The 23714-nt window shown below is 40.3% G+C and overlaps 1 protein-coding gene and 1 long non-coding RNA gene across 3 annotated transcripts in view; one reads left to right on the forward strand and one right to left on the reverse strand.

The window, feature by feature from the left end:
- Positions 1–23714, forward strand: part of LOC135301732 (sucrase-isomaltase, intestinal-like) — a 60161-nt gene that overhangs the window by 22667 nt on the left and 13780 nt on the right. Inside the window, exons 8-16 of the mRNA XM_064422087.1 lie at positions 1497–1622; positions 2619–2750; positions 8538–8651; positions 8767–8883; positions 8965–9049; positions 13269–13386; positions 16237–16405; positions 16924–17040; positions 19630–19778. Of these exons, the coding sequence (XP_064278157.1) occupies positions 1497–1622; positions 2619–2750; positions 8538–8651; positions 8767–8883; positions 8965–9049; positions 13269–13386; positions 16237–16405; positions 16924–17040; positions 19630–19778 (1127 nt within the window). The remainder of the gene's footprint in view (positions 1–1496; positions 1623–2618; positions 2751–8537; positions 8652–8766; positions 8884–8964; positions 9050–13268; positions 13387–16236; positions 16406–16923; positions 17041–19629; positions 19779–23714) is intronic.
- Positions 2935–12625, reverse strand: LOC135301733 (uncharacterized). Of its 2 annotated transcripts, none has more exons than XR_010363458.1 (4): positions 12417–12625; positions 7690–7818; positions 7339–7585; positions 2935–6815 (listed from the first exon to the last, which is right to left on the reverse strand). It is a non-coding gene; the product is annotated as an uncharacterized LOC135301733 (long non-coding RNA). The 2 variants fall into 2 exon arrangements; XR_010363459.1 differs by lacking the exon at positions 12417–12625 and adding an exon at positions 10081–11986.

The following is a 23714-nucleotide window of genomic DNA, read 5'->3' on the forward strand; positions in this document are numbered from 1 at the left end:
GTAATGTTTGGCTATGTGTTCCCAAGCATTTCTTGTTTGGAAGTAATTTACCCTGTGTGTTTCCCAGCTCAGGGGCATTAAAAGCATCTTCAGCTTTTCTCTGCCTCTCTCCCACATGTGGTTTTCTGTCTGATGCACTTTGTACATCCGTGTATAGAAGCTCTAGAATGTGATGTATTTTAGGGCAATTTCAAGCTCAGCCTTGCTTTCCCAGGTCAGACTCCTCCTAGAGAAAATCCCATAGGAAGGTGTTCCTTCATGCAATGCATCTCCAGAGAGCTTAGTGATGCAATAGATAGAGACTGCCAGAAGTGCCTTGTTTTATTTATTTGAAGTAGATGGGGTTTAGCTGCCAATATGCAAGTTTTGTTGTTTTTCACTTTTCAGCATAATTACCTAACTATGGAGATCCACAAGGAAATAAGGGAGGAACCATTATTTAGCCAAAGGGGGACAATTGCTGCAGCTGATTAATAAGTCACGAGTGCTTACTAGCTACTAAATTTTCATGTATTGCCTGCAAAGGTGTTAGAAATACAAATCAAAGGTTAGTGTCATTGGATCTAACTGAAGTAAGGATTTCAGATGTGCCCCAGAAAACACTGGAGTGTACTAATGAGACAAAGCCAGACTTCAGCTTATTTGTAGAACAGACACATCATAATTGCCCACTCCTCACCCCAGGTTACCACAGCAGCTCTCACCGGGGGAAGCAGAGCAGGATGCCTTGCTTCCCTGTGCTCTCAATTGAGTTTCCTCATGCCATTTACAGATGGATTACATTCAGACAGTGGGAATCAAATATTTATAAAATCATATTTAGCTCATTACCTTGTGTTTCAGTTGAGAATTTTGGGACCAAACAGTATATCTGGCCTTGAAGAGGGTTGTCAGTGCCTGGCAACACAAGGATTTGGGCCAGCAATAACATAAGTAACTGAGTTTCATCAGATTGGTGTAAATATGATTAAAACTTCGGGGAGCTTAAATAAAGATCAGACTCTTGATTAGTTAGTTCAGCTGGATATGGCAAGAGAAGTTTGCAAAGCTTATGTTGCTGTGTGTGGTTGGAGATTTGCCTTCTGTTGAGGAAGGGATTTGTGGACTTTTTATGGATCAGGTGGCATGAGGCTCCACACTGGATTTCTGCTGGCATGTGCCCTGTGAGTGAGGGCACATGTTGCTGTGCAGAGGCTGAGACCACATTTAACATTAGCCTGGATTTTATAAACCATGTCTTCCACTGGGGTGTCCTTAGAAGTGATGCTCAGTGCTGGCATTGTTGGAGTCTCTCTGAAGGGCAAGGATCCACCAGGAGAAGTGCCAAGCATGCTGTGCCAAGAGCCACTCGGAGAAAGGAATGGGTGTTTAATGGGAGTGTGATGCCTATACCCTGGCCTTTGTGCTTTAAATGATCTGGAAGCCTCTCCTGGTGTTTCAGAGTAACTTCTTTTCCTCTCACCCTGGTGTTTGTGTATTCCTCACTCCTGCTGCAGGCCATTGGACGCCCTCACATGCCAACCTACTGGTCTCTGGGATTCCAGCTCTCCCGCTGGGGCTACAACAGCCTTGATGTTTTAAAGGAAACTGTCGAACGCATGAAGCACTATGACATCCCATATGTAAGTAGGAATCATTCACTGTGTGTGCTAATGTTACACTCTGAAGTGAATACAATTATAATGGAGGAAAAGTAATTGTCTTACAAAGAGAATTGTAGAATACAACGACATTCATTATCTTATGTAGTGGGTTTGTATGTAATATCTTCATAGTGCTTAAAAGAACATTTAAAGTGGGCTGTGAACATCATGTTTAAGTGCTGCTCTTGGCTGCATAGCAGGTGATTTTGGTATGAATTTGCTATTATGCAGTATGAGGTGCTAGCATTTTAAAAACAAATAATGAAAACAAACTTCTGATTCAGATCACTGCAAAATAATTGCTAAACTAGGGCTTTTACATTTTCTTGTAGTCCACTGCTAGGATTACAATTAGTCTCTTAGGTTTCATTACGTACATTAGTTGCCTTTTAGAAATACCATTGCATGCATTCTGATTTCTGTATCAAATACTTCAGTCATAGAATCATAGAATAGTTGGAGTTGGAAGAGACCATTAAAGGCCATCTAATCCAACCCTCCTGCAATGAGCAGGAGCATCTTCAACTAAATCAGGTTGCTCAGAGTCCCATCCAACTTAATCTTGAATGTTTCTAGGGATGGGGCATTCACCATCTACCGGTGCAACCACCTCATTGTAAAAAAAAATCCTTCCTTATTTCTAGTCTGAATCTACCCTCCTTTAGTTTACAACCATCGGCCCTTGTCCTATTGCTACAAAATGTCCTACCCTACAAAAAAGTCTGACTTCAGCTTTCTTTTAAGCCCCCTCTATGTATTTAAAGGCTTCAGTAAGTTCTCCCTGGAGCCTTTCCTTCTCCAGGCTGAACAGCCCTCTTTGTCTCAGCCTGTCCTCATAGCAGAGGTGCTCCAGCCCCTCTGATCATTTTTGTGGCCCTCCTCTAGACTTGCTCCAAGACATCCATGTCTTCCCTGTCTGAGAACTCCAGAGCTGGACAAAGTAATAACGTAATTTTTTACTTGAAAAATGTTTAGGATGTCCAACATTATGATATTGACTACATGGAACGTCGCCTGGACTTCACCTATGATAAAGTGAATTTTGCTGGTCTGCCAGAGTTCATGAAGGAGATGAAGAAGAATGGAAAGCACAATATTGTGATTCTGGTAAATTAATGATTTTGCTAATTATTTCTCCATTTATAAGAACTATTTCTAGCATAGTCTTCATAGCAATACCTAGGTGCTAACACATGTATATCAGTGTAGCAGATTTTCCATTTTCTCATATGTTGAGAAGAGCTGAAGAAAAAGTTCTCACAGATTTAATTTTTAGAAGTGTTGTCTTTATTTGATATCTCTCTACCAGTATCGTCTCTATACCAAAACATTAATTCTCTGTAGCTTTTCCCCCACTCAGTTATGAGCAATTTTCCCTCTGAGTTGACATTGCTTTCATGCAATTCTTTCCCTGAAATGAACAAATTAGTTTAATACACATACACAAATAGCTGAATAGTGGAAAAAATTCTATTCCTAATCACTCTGGAATATACTAACTACAATCCATGGGTTTTTTGTACTTACTTTTTTATCTAAGTTAATGTGAGAGATGATTACTTGTATGCAAATTTGTGGAAACTGTATATTGAACCTCTAACCAAAATTGGCATATGGCCAAATGAATTAATTTGGATACAAGTGAAATTGGGGTTTTCCATCTTCCCCAGTAAATTTTTCCAACAAAATTTGCTGTTTTTCTCCAGCAATTCCCTGTACATGTCCTTGTGCCAAAATGACTGTCACAATATCTAAGTGAGCACCAGTGGTGGCAAGGAAACTGTCGACCAGTTTAATCGAAATTTAAGTAAAGGTGAAAATAAATTAGGAAATTAAATAAAGTCCATTGATAAATTCACAAGATCTTGTTCTCCAGGGTCCCCCAGCAGCTTAGCACTAGGAGGGCTGCACTCCCCAGAGCAGGCTGCAATTTGTTCTCCATAACCACTGGGGGCATTTTAAATTGCAACAGGACAGATTCAAGGCAAATGTTAGGGTGAAGCTGCTGGTCTGCAAGGTGAGCTGAGCAACAGACTTGATACACTGATTCAAATAAGTGTATTCTCCTTCAGCCTTTCTCTGCTAGGCTAAACAAACACATTCACCAACAATTATATTGATGGCTCCTGCTTTTAAGGAGACTGGGATTCAGTTAATCCAGCTGAATCATGATGGACAGGTCACTAATGTTTGGACCCTAAGTCAAACCAGTCCTTTTAAAATAAGGGCCATGTTCCTCTTCTTGCCCTGGGGGTCCTGTCAAAGGCTTTTGGAGAGAGAGACTGAACAGCAGAAGCCTGAATTGTGGTACAGTACTGTTGTATCTGGAGTCAAGATAAGCAAGAGCTACTGCAGTTTCCTCATCTAAAAAATTACATTATCTTGTTAAATAGATAGATCAAGGCAGATGTGCCTCCCTCCTGTCCTTATTTTTATCTCACAGTTTGTTGTGAAGTTTAAAACATGACTGAGGATGATGGACTAGTCAGCACCACAGATAGCTATATCAGTGTTTTCTTTTTAATTGTGAGTTTTCTGATAGTTTCTTTAAACATACCTTTTATTATTTGCCTAATATTTGCTTTGGTGTACTATAATTTCATTTCCTACTAGGATTCTCAAACAAAACCACACAGCCTAAGTGATCAATTACATATTGATAATGGAACCAGCAGTATGCATACAGTGAATGCTGCTTGCATACAGCAGTATGCATACAGTGAATGCTGCTTGCTAGCCATTTGTCCCTAAAAATGCCTTCCCCTGAAGGTTCCATTCTGAGAAGCTCGGGGGTGCAGCAGTGAAATCAGTTTTCATCAGTGAAGGTTCAAGGCACAGCGTTTAAATAGTAACAGATTACTAAGTCACTTTGATGGAGAGAAACTTTTAAGACAAAAATAGACCCAAATTAAATGGATACATCATTGTAAATAACTAACCAGTAGTGAGCACATGTGCTGTCAGGACTGATTGCTCTTTCTAACTGTTAGGCAGTTTAGGCTCTTTGTAACCTCAGTACTGCTCTAAAAATGATCTAATCTCTTAGAACTGTAACCACAGCTCTAACCACATTAAATACCACATGCCTATTTATTGGTTTATCTCAAAATAGTTTGGAAAACATTAATATAGGAGCAAAATACAAGAGTTTGGGGGAGCTCTTCCTATGCACTCTTGCATTTCAGTAAATATATGGTAGTCATTTCTTTATCATCACTGTTGGGATGTCTCCAGTTGTTTTGCACTTGCTACTGGGTATGAAGCTACAGGCATGCAGTTGTGGTTTAGTGGCTGAGCTATATCTTCTTCCTTATGAGTTTAACTTCAGCAACATTTTTAAAGCCCTTTCAGTTTCTCAGATGGCACATTCTGCAGCAGTGCAGGTAGGTGTTGCTGTATAAACTCAGCTGTTAGACAGATGCAAGGAACACAGCAACTCTAATTCATGCAATGAGCTAATGGGAATCCAGATAGGAAGCCTTTCTTTCATCCTTCCACTAACCTGTAACCGAGGCCTGTCTTCTGCTCTAGTTCTTTAGCCAAGCTTGTGAAAAAAGAATAAAAGCTGAGCCAGTCTGTCCTTCATTTTTTAAACATTAATGAGAAGTATATGTTGCACTGGTACTGAAGTTTTCTATTTTCACTTTATTACAGTTGCTGATATCTCTGTCAAAATCTGTCTGTTAGCATTCTTTAGCAATGTAAAGTATTCCCCTAAGTCGAGTCAGGAGCTGGAGCAGTGTGAAGGGTTTCATTTCCAAGGGACAGTAGGTGCAATCAAAGCAAATGTAATCCAGTTGGATACTGAAAAAAACAATTTTCTATTTAGATTCCTTTTGGGTAGTGACAGTAATGGGTGAGTTCCCCAAATATAGCAGATTTTGCCTCCCTCATGATGCTTTCAGGAAATGGGCTCTGACTGCAGCCAGTTAGTGTCATGGAAAACCTCTAGTAAATGGATTTAGGGAATGGGTTCCATCTGTCATCTCAAGACTTTGGTCACCAGCAAAGCACAGATCCTGACAGCCAGCAGTACTGACACTGGCAGCCTGCCTGAACTCTGTTGTGCCACCATCACTGTGGTGGCTGGTGCTAAACCAGCAGGAGGTCTGCTCCCCATGCTTGCACCCAGTGCTGAGTGTTGTATTTGTGGGGGCCCTCGTGGCAGGGAGGAATGATGAATCTGACTCATGTTCTCCGAAGACTAATTTATTATTTTATGACACTATGTTATATTAAAGAATACTATACTATACTATGCTAAAGAATACAGAAAGGATACTTACAGAAGGGTAAAGAGATAATAATGAAAACTCGTGACTCTTTCCAAAGTCCCGACACAGCTTGGCACTGATTGGCCATTGAGTCAAAATAATTCACACAAGAAACCAGTAAGACAATCACCTGTTGGTAAACAATCTCCAAACACATTCCAAAGGAGCAAAACACAGGAGAAGCAAATAAGATAATTATTGTTTTCCTTTTTCTCTGAGGCTTCTCAGCTTCCCAGGAGAAAAATCCTGGGCTAAGGGATTTTTCAGAAAATATTAATGTGAGAGCTGAGAGCCCTTTGTGACTATGGTCGCCTTGACAGTACCATGGCTCCATTACTGGAGCCTCTTAAGTGCAGCCCTTCAGCACTTCTCTCTCCTAATCTCTTTCAGAGGCCACTTCTGCTTAGGGGAAATTATGACTTTGCATGTCAGCACCTGGTCATCATCTTTGCACTAAATAATTGTGCATGTTTTAGCTGTGTCAGAACAAATATATCCTTTAGAAACCAAGAAGTTCTAAAGTAACGATGAGTACATTGAAAAATTACAAACATTTTTACTAAAGAGGATCTTTAATGAGAGACCTTGTATACTGTCTATTAAGTTATACTAAAGATAGAAACAGCTAGAAATTACATAAGTGATGAAATACTTGAAAGTCAAGAGCAACATGCTTGTGATTCAAAATAATGCTCAATATCTTTAACATTTTTAAGTCCCATTGTATGAGCTATAGAGCCAAACATTTACAGAGATGAGTTTTTATGGATGTGTATCAAAATATATGTTTGGGGTGGGGCTGGAGGTGGAAGTGCATCAGGCTGGATACGTACTGGGCTCACAGGTCTTCAGGCAGTCAGCTGGAGTTAAGGATGCTCAGCACTTCTTCCCCAAAATGCTAAAAAGATGAGTGAACATTTAACAGGCATGAAACTCCTTCCCCACAAACAACACTTGCAGGCATAGAGAGCTTTTGTTTTCTTTAGGGCAATACTAAACCTGCATAATGTATTAGATTTATGCTCTGGAAGAACCTTTCAGCTGAAGGAAACCATAAGTTTGCATTAGAAGTAGCTAATTAAGTTGACTTCTTCTAGCCTTCATGTCCCTTGAGAGACATCTTTACACAATTATAAGATAATTATTGCAGATGGACAGTTTTCTCTTGCAAATTTGGACTATTGAACAAATTAAAAATGTAATGGACGCTTATAGTCCTTATGGAGGTGACACTAGAGCTAGATAAAGTTAAACAAAATTTTGGACTTAAAGTAGGGATTTAGCTGTAGCTTTTGTTGTTGAGGCGTGGAAGAATATACTTCCCTCACCAGGGCTATAGTTATCAGAGGGATCACAAGTAAATCAGACAATTAATTCAGGTATTTAAATGAGATTTAAAACAAGCCTTTAAAGCAACTTACCATTTGGGGTTTGATACTTTTTTTCTTCTTATGACATTTATTAGTTAGACTTCTATCACATTTTGATTGAAGTTCACTTAAATTAATGCACAAGCTACAACTGAGTGGAAGAATTGTTTCAATGGTGTTTTTCTCTGTTGTGTTTTATAAGTGAAAGGTTTTGTCTCAAGCAGAATCTGAGGAAGTAGAGTTTTCCAAGAAGAAAGTAAAGAATTCCCTTCAAAAACGGCTGCAGTCTTTATGTGTTCTAAAAAACACAAAGCAGATAGTTGCTTCCAGTTAGGGATGTATTGCAAAGTGCACTTACCTCCTTTTGGTCGCAGCTGACTGCTGGGCAGAGTTGCGGAGTACCTCTTCATTCACTGGCATCTCAAAGTGTTCATAACTTCATTGCTTCCCAGCATGGTGGGTGGGCCTCCATCATCCCCAGCAACTGATCAGGCTCTCTTTATATCAGCTTGGTGGCTACTGATGGTCATCCTGAGGCAGAGAAGTTGTTGGTGTCAATATCATGGGCAGCAGTGGGAGGTGATGACACCCCCAAGCAAGAAAGGGGTGGGAAGGACAAGCTGTGGGGTGTAAAATGCTGTGCTCTTGGTGCCTGGGGAGAGCAGAGGTGTGAGCCCCACAGGCAGGTGTGAACTGGGTTTCTCTGCATCACATTGGCATAACACATCCTTGTCCAACATTGGTTTGGAATGAAGGGCTATCAGGGCCCTTCTGAGGTTGAATGTGCCGAGCTTCAAGTCCCTGGAAAAGTTTTAGTTATTCCAGCATTGAGTTGTTGATGCTGAAGCAGCTGGAATACAGATTGCCTTGGAGGAAACCCAGAGGTGCTCAAGTGTGGGAATGTCCAGCACAGCACCCAGCCACAGCAGAGACCTTGGTGGGGGGAGTATAAAATCTAGTGTCTCTCTTAAAATAATTTGAACATAGAAGGTCTCATAAAAAATAAACATGAGGGTATTTAGTAATTTCACATTGCTTTTGCCTTACACAAGAAATACTCATGACATATCCTTAATGACTTTTTCTAAATTATGTGCTCTCAACTCTTATTAAATTTTAATGCTGTTTTCTTCCAATATTTTTGCAGTCAGCATTAAGAAAACAGAAACCAAATTTTTCTAAAATATAAAATAGAAGACTAATTGTTACCTCTGGGATTCCAATAAAGGAAGTGTGGTTGCTCTTTTCAGGACCCTTTCATAACCAAGGATGAGGAGCCAGGCACTTACAGACCTTATGAGCTCGGCCAGGAAATGGGAGTGTGGGTGAACAACTCTGATGGCGTGACTCCTGCTGTTGGGCAGGTGAGTTTTTTAGCTTTGTGATGCCTTTTTTTTGTGTGGTGCTGCTTCAAAACAATCAAGCAGCAGTGTAATAGAAATGGGAAAATAACCAGGATTTACATATGTAACCCCCTAGGCCTGGCCTCCCGGAGATTCTGTGTTTCCGGACTACACCAACCCCAGGACAGTGGAATGGTGGACCCAGTTGTGTCTGGAGTTCAAGGACGTCCTTGACTACGATGGCATCTGGATTGTATGTCTCATTATGTCTGCCCTTCCTTCTTTAAAAAAAAGATAATTAAGATTTTCACGTGTCTTACTCTCTTTATTAAAGGATATGAATGAACCATCCAATTTCATGAGAGGCCAGATGCCTGGATGTGCTGATACTGAAATCAATAATCCTCCTTACGTTCCTAGTAAGTATAATAGTATAATTTAATTGCCATGAATTATTTATTAATATTATATTTTAATTTCTATTTTATATTATATTTTATAATAATACTATAATTTCATTTGGGGGGTTTGTTTATTTGGTTTTCTTGTTTGTTTTGCTTTAAACCTGGATAGGCTATATTTTAGGGGGGAAAAAAACCCATTCTCTGGTTTTCCATCTTTCCCTGCCTGTTCTGTATGTTCAGTTACATATTTGTCAAGACTCCAGTGGCTCAGCTTTCATGGAGTGTCAAAAACAATCACTTTCCTCTGTCCAAGGTTCTGCCTCATAAGGTCCCTGTCCAAGGTTCTGCCTCATAAGAGGAGTAGAAAAATTGCCTTTCCTGCCAATCTCTGAGCAACTGGTCCACATCAGAAAAAGGGCAAGATACCTATATACTGTAACTCATCTACAGACTTATGAAGTAACCCTTGCCACTGCTAGTCTCAGAGTTTGCCTTCTCACAAATTATGACAAAGGGGATGGTGCCTTAGTTCAATATATTTCCTTTCTCTTAGGAAAGAAATTTTCACTGTGTTACTAGAAATGGGCTAAAAATAAGTTTTAAAATGTCTAAGCCTATGGGAAACTTACAGGAATGGGAAAATCTCTTCCAGTAGCTGAGTTAATGATATGCTCATTCTTCCCCAGGAGGCCATGAGTACCTATGATTATTGCCAGTGGTGTGGCAGTTAATCCAGCCAACATTTCCCCAGGAAAGCCCAGCTGCCTGAGCAATGTTAATATGCAGTAGGAAGCTGATACATTAGGGTTGGAGTATTGGAAATGTCCCCTTTTCCCCTTCAGGCTTTTGTACTCTCATGAGAATTCTAAATTTTCTTTATTAAATGGCAATATTTTTTTTTACTTTGAATATAAGAGATACATAAGCATAACAAAAACATGACAAAATATTAGAAAGAGATTGTAAATTTTTGAAGGCAGAAGGAGAGCTTTTAATCATGATTTTGGTGTTTGCTCTCTTTGTGGGGGTAACCACTGCATACTTACCCTGTGCGTCTTGACCAAAGCCCAGGAACTGATGAGAATTTCCGCCTTTGCCTTAAATTACCTTAATTTTTTATCAGCCTTCAGAGCTGCATAAAAGATGTGAGACACTGGGTAAACTGGCCAAAAGAGCAGAGCTCCCTTTACATCACAAATAGAGGACTGAGAGTGAAGCCAGGCAGTGGCTTCTGAGCCATGCAGCTGAGCTCTGTGGAGATTAGCACTGACGTCTGAGCCACCAGGAGGGACTCAGGTAGAATCCCTAGAGGCCTGCATGACATGTAAGGACACTGAGAGATACTGAAGACAGGTGTGTTTTGAGCCCAGTTTCTCTGCCTTGACTCATGCACATATGCCCCTGCTTGTGACTCAGTGTTAGAATGATATCATGGAGTCCTGGATGGGGTTGTGTTAGAAGGGACCTTCAAAACCATCTTGTTCCAGCCCCACTAGCCTGGTCTGGGACACCAGACCAGGTTTCTCTAAACCCTATCCATCCTGGCTTGAGCACTTCCAGGCATGGGGCATCCACAGTTTCTCTGGGTAGCCTGTTTCAGTGTTTCACCAGCCTCACAGGAAAGAATTTCTTCCTTGTATCTACTATAAACCTGCTGTCTTGAAACCATTACCCACTCATGGAGTCCTGTCACTTCAGGCCCTTTAAAAAAGTCCCTCTGCAGGTTTCTTGCAGATCCCATTTAGGTACCAGAAGGCTGCTCTAAGGTCTTCCCTGTGACTTCCCTGGTATTGGTCTTCCTTCTGCAGCCAGGAGCCCTAGGCATTACATCCCAACATGCAGGGAATCTATTCTGAACCAGTGTTTAAGGGCCTTCTTTTCTATTTCACTTTATAGAATAGGTGCCTGTTCTTAGCTGTCCAAGCCCTTGACTTATGTAGGTATGAGAGGTGCCCTAAACTGTTTAGTCCAGTAAGACATTAGGACCTTCCTGGGGTTAGGAGAGTTTTGGGAGCTCACTATAGTCTTAGGTGATTTCATCTGTGCAAGTTCCAGTCCCAGAGCCTCAGGCTTTTTGTCAATATAGCCTTCCAACCTCCTTATCTAAATTTTATAACCATGATTACACATGGTTTGAACTTCTGGTTAAAGCCAGATGTCCTTCAAATCAATTTTCTATAAAACACTTTATACTGAAAATTAATATGCAATTGTAAAATAATCAGAATTACTGAGGCAGAATACAAAATACTCAGAATAAGAATGAAGCATGAACCTATGATTCATGTGGTAGCATTTTCTCTCCTATCCCACCTTAAATTTATAGGGCTAATAATCAAGAACCACTGGGACATAAAGTGTGACTTTCAGAAATGTAGTGTATTCAAAGACATATTGGTCAAAGTTACTTGGAAATTGCCTATAAATTAAGTTATTTCTGATGTAGATCACCAACACTGGAGTCTTTGTGTCTAAAGATCCAAACACAAGGATTGTAGCTGTAGTGGCACAGCAGGGCGGAGAGGCTAATGGGGTTTCAGGTACAGAGAAATTGTGATAATGAACTGCAACCGTATAGGAAGTGTGATTAGGCCGGGAGATTGCTTGTTCGTGGAGAAATGTTTACAATAGTGCATGCACCTAATTAAGCATGAAAAAGAATTTTTTTTGAGAATTCACTTTTGTTTTTATTTTGAGAGAATTTTATAATATTTGCAACTCCATCTCTAAAAATAAATATAATGTTGTCTTGGTTTGAAAGACAGACACCTGCTAAGGAAGGCAGGACCTTCCATTGTAATGGAAAATATAAACCTCTTCCCTCCAAATTATTAAATTTTGAAATTACGGGGCTCTCAGGCAAAGATACGGGAATAGGAATAGCAGTTCTTTACTGGTGTGTATAACAAGGCAAACAAACAACGGCAGCTACAGCACGAATAGCAAACAGAGCCCGGCGCGCACTGACCGCCTCCGGCCGCGCGCTCCCCTCACGGCAGCTCCGGGCGCGGCCGGCAGGGGGCGCTGCGGCGCGGGCTCGGGGAGCCCGGCAATGGCGGCTGGGCCCAGACGGGAAGGGAGGGAGGGAGGAGAGGCTTTGCTCCACAAACCCTGGGGCAGCTGATCCCAGGGCCCCAGCAGGACTCTGGGAAGCAGGATGTCTCAGCAGGCAGGGGGTGAGGGGCTACAGTGCAGCGAAAGCTCAGAGCAGTGCTGAAGAAGCAGTGGGGCTGGGGCAGCGGCAGCCCAGCTCCCAGCAGGGCAGCGAGAGGCGAGCTCAGGATCCAGGGCACCCGAGCAGATGGGGACAGGTCCCTCTTTTAGTGAGGTGGGTGTTAATAAGGTCCCAGTTCCATGGCTGCTCTCACGAGCAGGGGCTCACCCGTGGCAGAAGCAGCAGCTCTGGGCTGGCTCCGGCGGCAGCAGCGATTCCCTTCCCCAAGCAGCAGCTCCTCTGTCCTCCTCCGAAGCCGAGAGAAAGAGAGCCAGCAGCTGCCCCAGCCCTGTCCTTCACCTGCCCAGTCCTCCTGGTATATCTCCCCTCGGAGAGGAACTCCCAGACAGGAGAAGTGCAACCAGATGCTCTCCTCCCCTGTGCTTGGCCACTTCTTTTGTTTTTCTTAGGTACCCAGTCATTAGTGTTTCCTAGCAGCTTATGGGAAAAAAGTCCCTAAGTAAAAAGGAGCAAAAGGAAAGAAACCTAACTCCCAACAAATGTATAAACATCTGACCTGACCAATTCCCGCTAAACTTCATGAGGCATTTTCATGGTGGTTACCTGAAGAGGATGGAAATTTTTTTTTGCACCAAATAGGCTTTGCCAGCATCTCTTTGATACAGGATCAAAGACCAGGCAGCATTTGTGCAATATTTTTACTGTTCACTAAAATTTGTTTTTGTGTAAAATAATATATTCTTAATTCAGCAAAGCCAAATTTTTTTTTTCTATTACTTACTGAATACATGACACCTGTACAGATATTTTGAATTATTGGACATAGAACTTGAAATTAATTATCAGTGTTTACTCAGTTCTCTCCCCCTCTCCAAGGACACGTGCCTGTTTGGGAACAAGTATTTGTGGCTATGTGCTAACCTCAAATCAGTGCAGGTCCAGCACTTCAGCTTTTCCTCTTCCCAAATATTTTGGTGTTTTCACCCCAAAATGAGCAGAAATTTGAAGGGACTTGAATTGTGATGTATATGATTTTACAGTGGTTTGTATCATTCTCAGGCATCTCTGATCGTTCCCTGGCGGAAAAGACACTGTGTCCTGACTCCAAGACTTACCTTGGAGACCACTACAACACACACTCTCTCTTTGGCTGGTCCCAGACAGAACCCACCTTCAAGTAAGTTTTCTAAATATTTCTAATCAGATTCCAGGTGATCAAAATCCATTTTAAAAGCCACTGATGTTACCTGGAAAATCTGTAATAATATTTAATAAGAAACAGACCCATGGCTTGTTTTATTGTTTGCCATTTAGTAAGAAGCTTCAAGAAGAAAGAACCTTGAAACAAGGGACAGAATCCTTTCTAATTTTACTTTTCTCAGCTAAATCAGGATGTATATATAAGGCCTAACTTTAAAGCTGCTGCTTTTGTATATCTGGAGCAAGATGCTCCTGTGCTCTCTTAGAGTTTCTCATGAGCATTGGCAGCAGAAGCAGCCTTATGTGGTGTCAGGGTTATTTATCTGTCCCTTCACTCTTGTGGTAGAGGAGCTTCTGTCACTGTCAGTGGAGAATCCAAACTGTACAGGTCCCCTGGCTGCTTCTGGAGCTGCCTCTGGTTCCTGGCAGGCAGTCTTTTACAAATTGGCTTGGGGCTCAGTTGGTTCAGGAGGTTAGAGCTGCATTGCAGCACAGTTGCTGTCAGCTACTGTAAAACTCATTTTGCAGCTGGGAAGCACTCAAAACCAGCTTATGCAGGCAGACTGTTGCTGTGGAAAACTAGCTGTTGGATTAAATGAAATGGGCAGAGCATGCCTTTTCTAGCAGGGATTGAGCTAAAACCCTGGGAAATTTCATACCACAATGGAAGAGCCAAAGCAGGGGTCCATGTGTGGCCTGTTTCAGCATTTAGCACTCATTTTCAGAAGCTGGATTCTGATAGCATCCAGAGGTCATGGTTAAGTGAGCTAATTCTGGTGTTGATGCGTTTGTATTTTATATGCCAAGTCCAGGGCAAAGGAAGCCCTGGGAAAAAACAGGAGTAGTTTGCCAGCTCTTATGGGCCTGGCTGAAGCACAGTTCTGTTATTGAGAGAAAGAACAGGAAGCCCTTGAACCCCAGACTTCTTACCATGGTTTTTGGGCCCCTATTCCCCAGTCTTGGAAGAGATCCTCCCAACAAACTTATTTTCTTGGCCAAATGTGGAGAAGACCACCAAAAGTATATGCAGGGGTTGATTTTGCTGCAAAGCTAGGAGACTTTGCTGAAGTATTTTTTGTACATATTCATTTGGGTTTTTCAAATAGATTTTCTTTCAAGGCTGGTTGTATATCCCTTGTGCGTTCACTCTTCACAAAGAATATATTAAATGAAATTACTGACAGGAATATTTAGCACCCAGCATCAATTGCAGGATATTGGATGAAAATGAATGACAATTTCATAATCGTATAAAGAAACAATTCTAAGAATTATTCTAAGGCAGACAGAGAATAGGAGATGTGTCATCTGGCCTATGTCAAATGGTTTGAATTTGAATACATAAACTAGCAGCAATCAGTTTGTGCATAGCTTAATGCCAAGGGTTATTTGCACATGATATTCTGTAAATAATTTAAATCAACAAATGCATTTGACAACATTAGGACCTGTTCTGCAATGGTTCGTGAAAGACTGAAGTTATTCAATAAATTACTTGTTACAAATTGTTTTTGCAGCTCTGGATCATAGTTGAGTTGATCTGATATTGCCCTCATTAGCACCTGTATTTGCACATGGAGCCAAAGACAGCCATAGGAGAGCACTGCTGCTCAAGACATCCCTGAAAAGCTCCAAAATAACATTTATATGAAGCACATGGAGTTTTGTGCAGTTCTTGGCCCAACAGTGCACCTGCAAACCAGAACCAGCAGGTCCCTCAAGGTTAAAGAACTGCACCTCTTGCTGCATATGGCCCCTAGGGTTAATATATTCAGTCTTCCATGAAAGCTGCTGGTTTTTTTGCTTCAGAAGCAAGTGTTGAAGCACTTTAAAGTCTCTGTGCCATTACAGACCCAAGAGCAAACACTGGGCCATTATGAATAGGGGTGAAAGAACTCTTGATGAAATCTCATTAATAAAAGGAAGAAAGAAGTAGATGGTGAACAACATGATTAATATTTCATGCTAGAATTTCCCAGAGGATCTAAATTGTGTTGCCCAAATCATATTAAAGCAGAGTTGGATTTGAGTTTCTGCAATATAAAATACTACAATTTACAATTGTATACAAAGAGGATCCTATTCTGAGGAATTTTGCAATAGATTTGTTAGTAAGGCACATTCCCTTGATTTTCTGGTGATACAGCAAAGTTATTTTCAAAAAGCAAAGATAAATTCATTGTACCACTAATTCTGTAATGAAACCTCATATATCAAAAAAGACAGGAAACCAGAGAAAATACTATAAGGATGGAGTGGCATTTTGAATTATTTCAGGTTTGTTTTCTATACTGATTATTTATTTTTCATAAGATGCTTAGATATACTTTTGATATTTTTGTGTGGTTTTGGTTTTTTGGTTTTGTGTTGTTGGAGTTTTTTATGTTTGTAATTCCTGGGTATTGGAACTTTATTTACCAATACAAATCTCTAAATAAATCCTGTGCTGAAAAAAATACACGTTACATTCTTTTTTAGGAATTCATTGGACACTTAATTAAATATACTAGTATAGAAAGGAAATTATGATTTGAATTTTCATTTTGAGACACTGCTGATACTAAATTGAACAAAATTATTATCTAGGAGGATTAAAAATACCTGAGACAAATTGTTTAGTGAATCAGATACTTTTCAGTTTGTTTTTTTTTTGTTTTGTTTTGGCCACAGATTTGCAGCCACATTTTCATGTGAGTGGGGATCACAATAAGAATTGTTTCATGAATAATACCCTTTCTGATAAAATTGTGCCTGAACGCTCAGGTTGATTTGAAGATGTTTGGGTTGCCATTCTTGTTTTTGATGATCTTGTTGCATTTCTTGGCAGTGCTGTCCAGCAGGCTACTGGAAAGCGGCCGTTTGTCTTGAGCCGCTCCACCTTCGTTGGCAGCGGCAAGTACGGCGCTCACTGGCTTGGTGACAACTTCTCTCAGTGGAAGGACCTGCGCCGCTCAGTCATCGGCATCCTGGAATTCAACCTCTTTGGCATTCCCTATGTAAGTCTGGCATCCTCTAGGCAGGTGCTGGCTTATACACGATATCACTTCAAATCAGCTCAGATGTTTTCTGAAACAAGCCACTCGAGATGGCCAGCAGTAACAGCCTAAGGAGCTGCAGATCAAAAGGCTAAATGTCAGTCTTGGCTGCTGAAGGGAAACAAAAACAGCACTGCAAGATTCGGACTGACTTAATGTATGCCTTCCAAAACTGATCTCTTTGTATTATGTACTCTATGATTAGGGCTTCTTTATATATTTCTGGGTTTGCAAGTTGGGATGGAGAATTTGTAGAATTATTGAAATAGGGTCAGATCTTCCACAGTGAACTCAGTGCTCTAGGAGACAGTACAACCTCAATCCCAGAAAAATTTGTATCATTATAGAGATGATACATTCTTGTAAAGTAATTAGAAAAAGGGATTTCTTTCCAAAAATTATTTTTATTAGCAAATTTCTGTCGTTTCTCATTTGTGGGCCTCAGTCATAATCACAAACACAATTTAATTTTTCCTTAGATTGGTGCTGATATCTGTGGGTTTAACTACAACACTACCTACGAACTCTGCCTGCGCTGGATGCAGCTTGGCTCTTTCTATCCATTTTCCAGGAATCACAATTCAGAGGGAAACATGGTAAGTAAACAAAGTCACATAAAGTTGTAGCCTATGATTACAGTTATGTGGACAGTGATTTGCATTGCCTTCTCCAAAATTAACCTGCCATTCCTGGGTAAACTGGAGCAGTAGGTGAAAAGGAGTGCTGCACTGAGAGCAGGAATTACACAGTGAAATGTAAATTTTTCCCATCCATAATGTAAAGATAACATAGAAACACCAGTCTTCTCATGCTGTTGGTAAAACTCATCTGTTTCATTTTTACCTACCAAAGCCAAGGTTTTATTTAAGAGCCAGTGAGTGTTGGGATATCTTCCTACTCCCTTGATTGCTACAACTTTTGTTTCAATACTTCTGTAATTATAGTCAGTATTGCAGGGAGGGGAGAGAGATCATTATATACCATGCTTGTTGTTTAAAAGCAAGTTACAAACATATGAGAATTCCAAGGAGAGGCACCAGTAGTGCCATCATTATCAGCCAAGAGGCAACCAAGACCAGAAAAAGCTAATGAGCCCATGAGATGAATGAAAAAGTGCAGCCTTAGTCCAGATTCATGCCCTGGTTTCAATACCATAAAAATCCTTAAAGACTTGTTGCAAATGGAAAGAAGTATCAGGTCATTTCTAGCTGTGAAGTTTGAAGGCCTTGCAGCCTTTGTAATTATTCTGTGTTTACCTGCAACCTGATGAAATAGTTCTGCTTGTTCAAGAAATGTTTGGAGTTTTTTCCCTTCTGTAAACTGGTCTGTGCAATGCTGGAGCTCAGGTTATTTGCTAACCTTCAGTTTCTTTGAAGTTGCATCATCAAAGTGCTGCAACATTTACACTCCCAGGGAGACCTTTGTCTCTGCATGAAAGTATTATGGATGCTCAGCAATTGGGCAAATGCAGGAGTAATAATCCATGGTACTGTCATTAAGAGGGTCAGGAATTAGCCTGTAGATCCCTGCGGTATTTCTTTGTTGGAGAAGAAGTGTCTGTGAGGTATTGGCTGTTGATGTTGAGAAATATTTTCCATTTGCCTCTCCAATAAAGTTAGAGGTATACATATCTATATATTTATATGGTTGCTTGGCCCTTTGAGCATGCAAACAGAGTCTGACCTGGGTGAGTGGATATCAGTCTCATATGTACAATTTAATAAACAAGAAGAGAGGAATGGGTCTATATGATGGGTGCTGCAACTGAGAGATATATTTGGTTTTATTGGATTACTTAAATCCATTTAAAAATATTGTGTTCACAGAAAGAAATGAACAGGCATTTTGGGTGACTCAGCATCACCTAAGAAGTCTGACTGGTTTTATGTGAAATTAAGCAGTGTTTGTACAGTGTCAGAATGCTGGTAAAAATATAGTGCAATTTTTGAAATAATAGATGGATGCTCTGGAGCTCAGAGACAGCAGGGAGTATTCTTAGTGAGTAATTCTGATATAAACATAATAATGGTGAAATTTTACTTAAATATTGAATTTAATTAACATGAGGTTAGTGTTAAAATAAAATCTTAAATACCCACTTTGCCTAATTCATTGGGTATTTCAAACAGTTTAATTAATATTTTTCTTGTCTGAAAAGCACTAGATAATATAAAAAGCTTTGTTACTTCTGTTACTTTTGCGTTTCATTATCCTTGTAATTCATCATATAGTCTTCAGCTTTAATGAGAAAATTGAGTACTCTGGAAAGATTTCATGAAGGAGAAAGGGAGCCATGTGATTTGTAAGCTGGCTGTTTACACTGGAGAGGTTGACAGGAGGAATTAAAGGAGATGTAGCTCTTTCCCATATCAGCACTGCCCTTGGCTGCATGCTCTGCCTGCCATCCCGGGGAGAGGCAAGGTTGTGCTGGAGTAGGACCAAAACCAGCCACTGAATACAGACAGGCTGCTCCAACCTGCCCCTTGATGGTGGCACCCAGTGCAAGCCCTGTCTCACAGGAGAGCATCGCTGGCACTGAGGAGCAGAGGGGCACTGCTGATTGTGGGTGTACTGTCAGTCAGGGCATCCTAAAATGGGGCACACAGGAGGAGAAATCAAGCTTCTGGAATGGTTGAAATATTTTCTGTACCACACACAGTGATTTTGGTGACCTGGTGGTTTCAGCAGGGTTATGAGTTTACTCTTTTACCTAGACTTGCCTTTATATTTGTGGCCAATGTAATTATGCTTTTGACTTTGATCTGCAGATTATCAGTCTTCCCTTTTTCCTGTGTTTCATCTCCTTTGTCTGAGAGGGCTTGCATCTCCAGGATAAATTAATTTCTAGATGCTAGGTATCTGTTCCTGAGCATAGGCATGGAGCTTCAGCTTCCCTCTCCTCACAAGGTTAGGGGTGGTTGCAGAGGGCTCACATACAGTGTGGTGGGGCCTGATCTTTTTGAACTCACTGGAATTTTTCAAGTTAAGAATTTTATACAAATGTTAGTTTGGGAATAATGGATGTTGTTCTTAATGTATCTTGCGGTTTGCAAATGAGTGCTTCTTCTTGTTTAAACACTTGCTTCTGTAGCATCATGCCAGCCGCAGCTCTCTTTATGCTGCACACAGCTTCTCTGCTGAGTTTGTTTCAATGCTCAGTACAAATCTAAGCTTTTCCTGAACAGGAACAAGACCCAGCTGTGTTTGGAGATGATTTTGCCAAGATATCTCGTGCTACTCTTCGGATCAGATACTCTCTGCTGCCATACTTATACACGCTGTTCTACGAGTCCCACGTTCACGGAGGCACGGTGGTGCGCTCGCTGATGCACGAGTGAGTTTGGAGTCTCTTGTTCATTCTAATTTGCTCACAAAGTAGTTGAGCTCTTATGTATGCACTGGTTGATATCCTTAGGAGAATAGTCACAGTATTATTATTGCATACTCTCTTTTAAAAGAACAGTTGAACAGTTAAATCAATCAAGTTATATGCACAAAGACGACTCTTAATATATGCAATTAATTTCCATTAATATATAACCTGTATTTGTTTCCAGTGGGGGGGAAAAGACAAACTTAAGAAAGAAGAATTCTGAAAATTTTTAGTCTTAGGCAAATATGTAGTTCTTTTTTATTTAAAAAATGAGAGTCACATACATGTATTTTCTGTATTTGAATGAATCAATGGAATCTGTATTCTGATCCAGAATGTTAAAAGGCCTCATACATAGAGTCCAATGATCCATAGCACTTGGGTTTTTTTCCAATTTAGCTCTTGGATCTGCATGCTATCTGTGAAACCCACATCTGTGTCCACAAATTGCACAGAGAAAACAGAGATAGAGATGTTCGAGGGTAGAAGCAGGTGCAAAACTGAGATTAATAAATGGAGACTGAAAAGCCCCTTTGAAAATTAAGCTCAGATTTTTTGAATAACTAATTTTTTCTTTTCTGGAAGAAGCTGGAATCCAGCTGAGGTTTAATTTCCCTGTCCTGATCTTTTAATTAATTTTTTACCTGCTTTTGGTTAATTTTCTAGTTCAGAATGCTTTATGCAAAGTCTTGAGCAAAAGGAGTGCAAACAATACATATGAAAGCCTGAAGCTCTGCCACAATTCCTTTTCATTGGTGCAGTTTATGCATTGGTGCATACACTGTTTAATGTTCTTTTTTTCTCCTTTAGCTTAAAAACATTCTGGTTAAAGGGTAAGGCATCTTTTGCAAATTAAACTGAGGTTACACTAACACAAACCATTCAAGTATGGAAAGGATATGCACAAAATCTGGTTTGCTTGCTCAGCACAATAGTTAAGTGATAAATTTTTAAAGCAGCATCCTTCCTCTTTCTACTTGGCAATGTCATTTTACTGGATAAAATTAGGGAGAATTTTGTAGGTACTAATAACTTACAATTGGCTATATGCTGTTTCAAGTATTTAAGTCTATTTTTGCTTAATGTGGTTTGTGTTAATACTGGAAATGCCCAAGTTAATTTTGGCATTAATATTTGTTAATCTCCACTAGTACAGAATTGTTCTAGTGTCATTAAAGCTGCATTTCTGACCATACCAGCATACAGCCTCTATGTGGGCCATACCCACATTGGCAAATTTCCAGATTTGCTTTGATTAGAGTTGTAGAGCAGTCTCAGAGGCACCAACAGGGGCTTTTGTCAGATGAAACTGAGCTGAGAGGTTCACTACAGACACTGATGGGAGCTTAGTCAGTAGGCCCAGAGTGGGATTACTAGGAAATAAAACCTCTCAAATGCATGTAAGTAGGGTAGGCATCAGGAGAGCAACACAAACTGTTTCCCTCCCCAGTGCTCCTATTGGCATCCTAGTCTCATCAGTTGTTAATGTTGCCATAGCTAGATCCTAAAATGGGTTAAAAGTGTTTCTTACTACTACTAGTTAATTCTGGTTGCTATCATTCACTATTACTTAATGTGTATTTCTTACTATTTCTAAGTAATATTAAGCAGTTTAATAGTGGGTCTGCCCAAGTAGAGAAAGTGACCCAGATGCTAACAGGAGGGGAGATGTGGGGTTTTGAGAAAGAGAGCTCAAACAGAATTTTCAGTGTATGGATGATGGAAGTTTACATCAACCTTGCCTCTTACTTGTAAAAAATACAAAGGAAAACTAAAAAACTCCTGCATTAGTGAAGTTCTTACAAGTTCAGAGTCCTCACCATGAAAACAACTGTACCCAGGCAGGGAGTCTCCAAGCAATAGCTGTTCCATGTGGACATTTCATTCCATTTGGAACATTTAGGGGCTCGTTTCAAGTAACAAACAAGAACAACATCCCAGTAGATCCTTTTAGGTGTATTTGGTGCCTTGGAGGCTTTCACTCCATAAAGCAGAGGCATTGATACCTCAAGAGTCCAAAAAAGACTGTGAGGTGGTAATCCATTAGTGGAAGGGAAAGATGTGTTTAATGGCTAACCAGGGGGAAATATGACAGAAAAGAGGCCATCATCTAACCAGAGGAAGCAGTAGATAGAATTAAAGACCCTTCATAGATGTCAGCATGCTTTAATGGCTTATATTTTCAAAATAGCAAAGCTCATTTGTTTGCTGAATTTTTGCTAGTAGTTGCTGTAATTGCAAGAGAAAATTGTGCTGAGTTGAAGGGTGAGAATCTTGTTTCTGTGTACAAATATGATTGATTCTTCTTTATTCATAATTTCTTGATCAGCTCTTTGTCCTGCAATCTCCCACAACAAAATGTATTTTATTACTATTACAGTTTTATTGCAGTCAAATTGAAAATACAGAGAACCTATTGGGATGACGAGAAAATCTCATTTTTTATATTTAAAAAACTTTAGGACAAGGTAATTCATCAAAAACCATAATCTGTGTTAAACATTTAAAAGTATTATGTCACAATGCAGTAGTGACCAAGATTAAGGTGTCCAAAAGAGCTGCTATTCTGGACAGAAAAAGAAACTCTGAAGAAATTGAGGTTTCCTTCAAGCAGAGCCCAAGGCATGCCTTCAAGAACATTTTTTCTTAAGTTCTATGTATTCCCCTAAGTTTGCAATATTTTAGCAATCCAAGCATTGAATAGGTGCCTTTTTATTGCCAAGTTATCATTACTTTTTTGGGGAGATTTCTGTAAGCCTGGGCTGGGTGCAGTGTGTGCCTTTGCCCCCAGCAGGCAGGGTGTGGAGCAGGGCACTGACACTGAGCCACTCTGTCCCAGCCAGTGTTCAACAGAGACCTGGCTTTAGACAGGGGCAGCTGCAAAGCCCATGAAACAGACACAGGAAAGGAATTTTTAAACAAGGAGTTTATACATCCTTAGAGAATAATATGTAAATATGCAATAGCCAGTGTGAATTTGTCAAAAATGCATGAAAACCAGACCAGTTACAATCTCTGACAAGGCAACAGGGCTGTTGGAGGGGCAGAGGAGTAGCAGAAGTCAGGAGGAACAAGGTACTTTGATTTTAGGAGGATTTGAGATACGGATTTTTTGTGTGTGTGATGTTCGTATAAGAACTAGGATCCATTAATTATTTCCTCAGGAAGAGACTTAGAGATGACTGAAAGCCTATTTAAATTCTCAAAGATTTTATGCTGTTTGAAAGGAGGTTCCTGAGTTAGGAAGGATCTCTCTTCTTTGCCAGGTGCTATTCAATATTTTCATTAGCTGATGCACGGTGGAATAGAGATCTCTTCCCAAGAGAAGGCAAGTGAAACCAGGCAAACTGGACTGGGAGCATTCTGGAGAACGTGATCAGAATCCAAAACAATTTTAGTGCATTGAATAAAATGGACTGAATTCCATCGGTTTTCCATCCATTCAGGAGAGACAGCTAAAACAATATGTGCAATATGTATGAGTGTTGCTCTGTGTTTGTCTTGCAAACAAATTCAAATGTGAATCTGTGAAAGCTGTGGGAGGCCAAATCCAAGGATTTTCACAAATGCTTTAGATCCTAGAGCAGTGTTTTTCCTCTGTGTTCCCTTTCCTGGGCCTGGCCCCTGTCCTGCTTGTTGGCTCCTGCAATGAGATCTCAGCCCACTGAACAGAAGTGACTTGTTTTCCCACTGTTGCTCTTCTGAAAAGAAATCAGCTTCATTATTTTGTGAGAGTTCTGGTCTGCTCTGGGATGGTAGGTACTACTGAAATATCTGAATCTCTGTCCAGCTTTTGGCATTCCCTCAATCAGGAAAAATATTTGGCTGTGTTGAAGGATACTTTGAGGAAGCAGATTTCTTGTCACAGTGAGTAATATCAAAATATTTGGCAAATTC

Source organism: Passer domesticus, chromosome 5 (genome assembly GCF_036417665.1).
Source record: "Passer domesticus isolate bPasDom1 chromosome 5, bPasDom1.hap1, whole genome shotgun sequence".
Classification (NCBI taxonomy): domain Eukaryota; kingdom Metazoa; phylum Chordata; class Aves; order Passeriformes; family Passeridae; genus Passer; species Passer domesticus.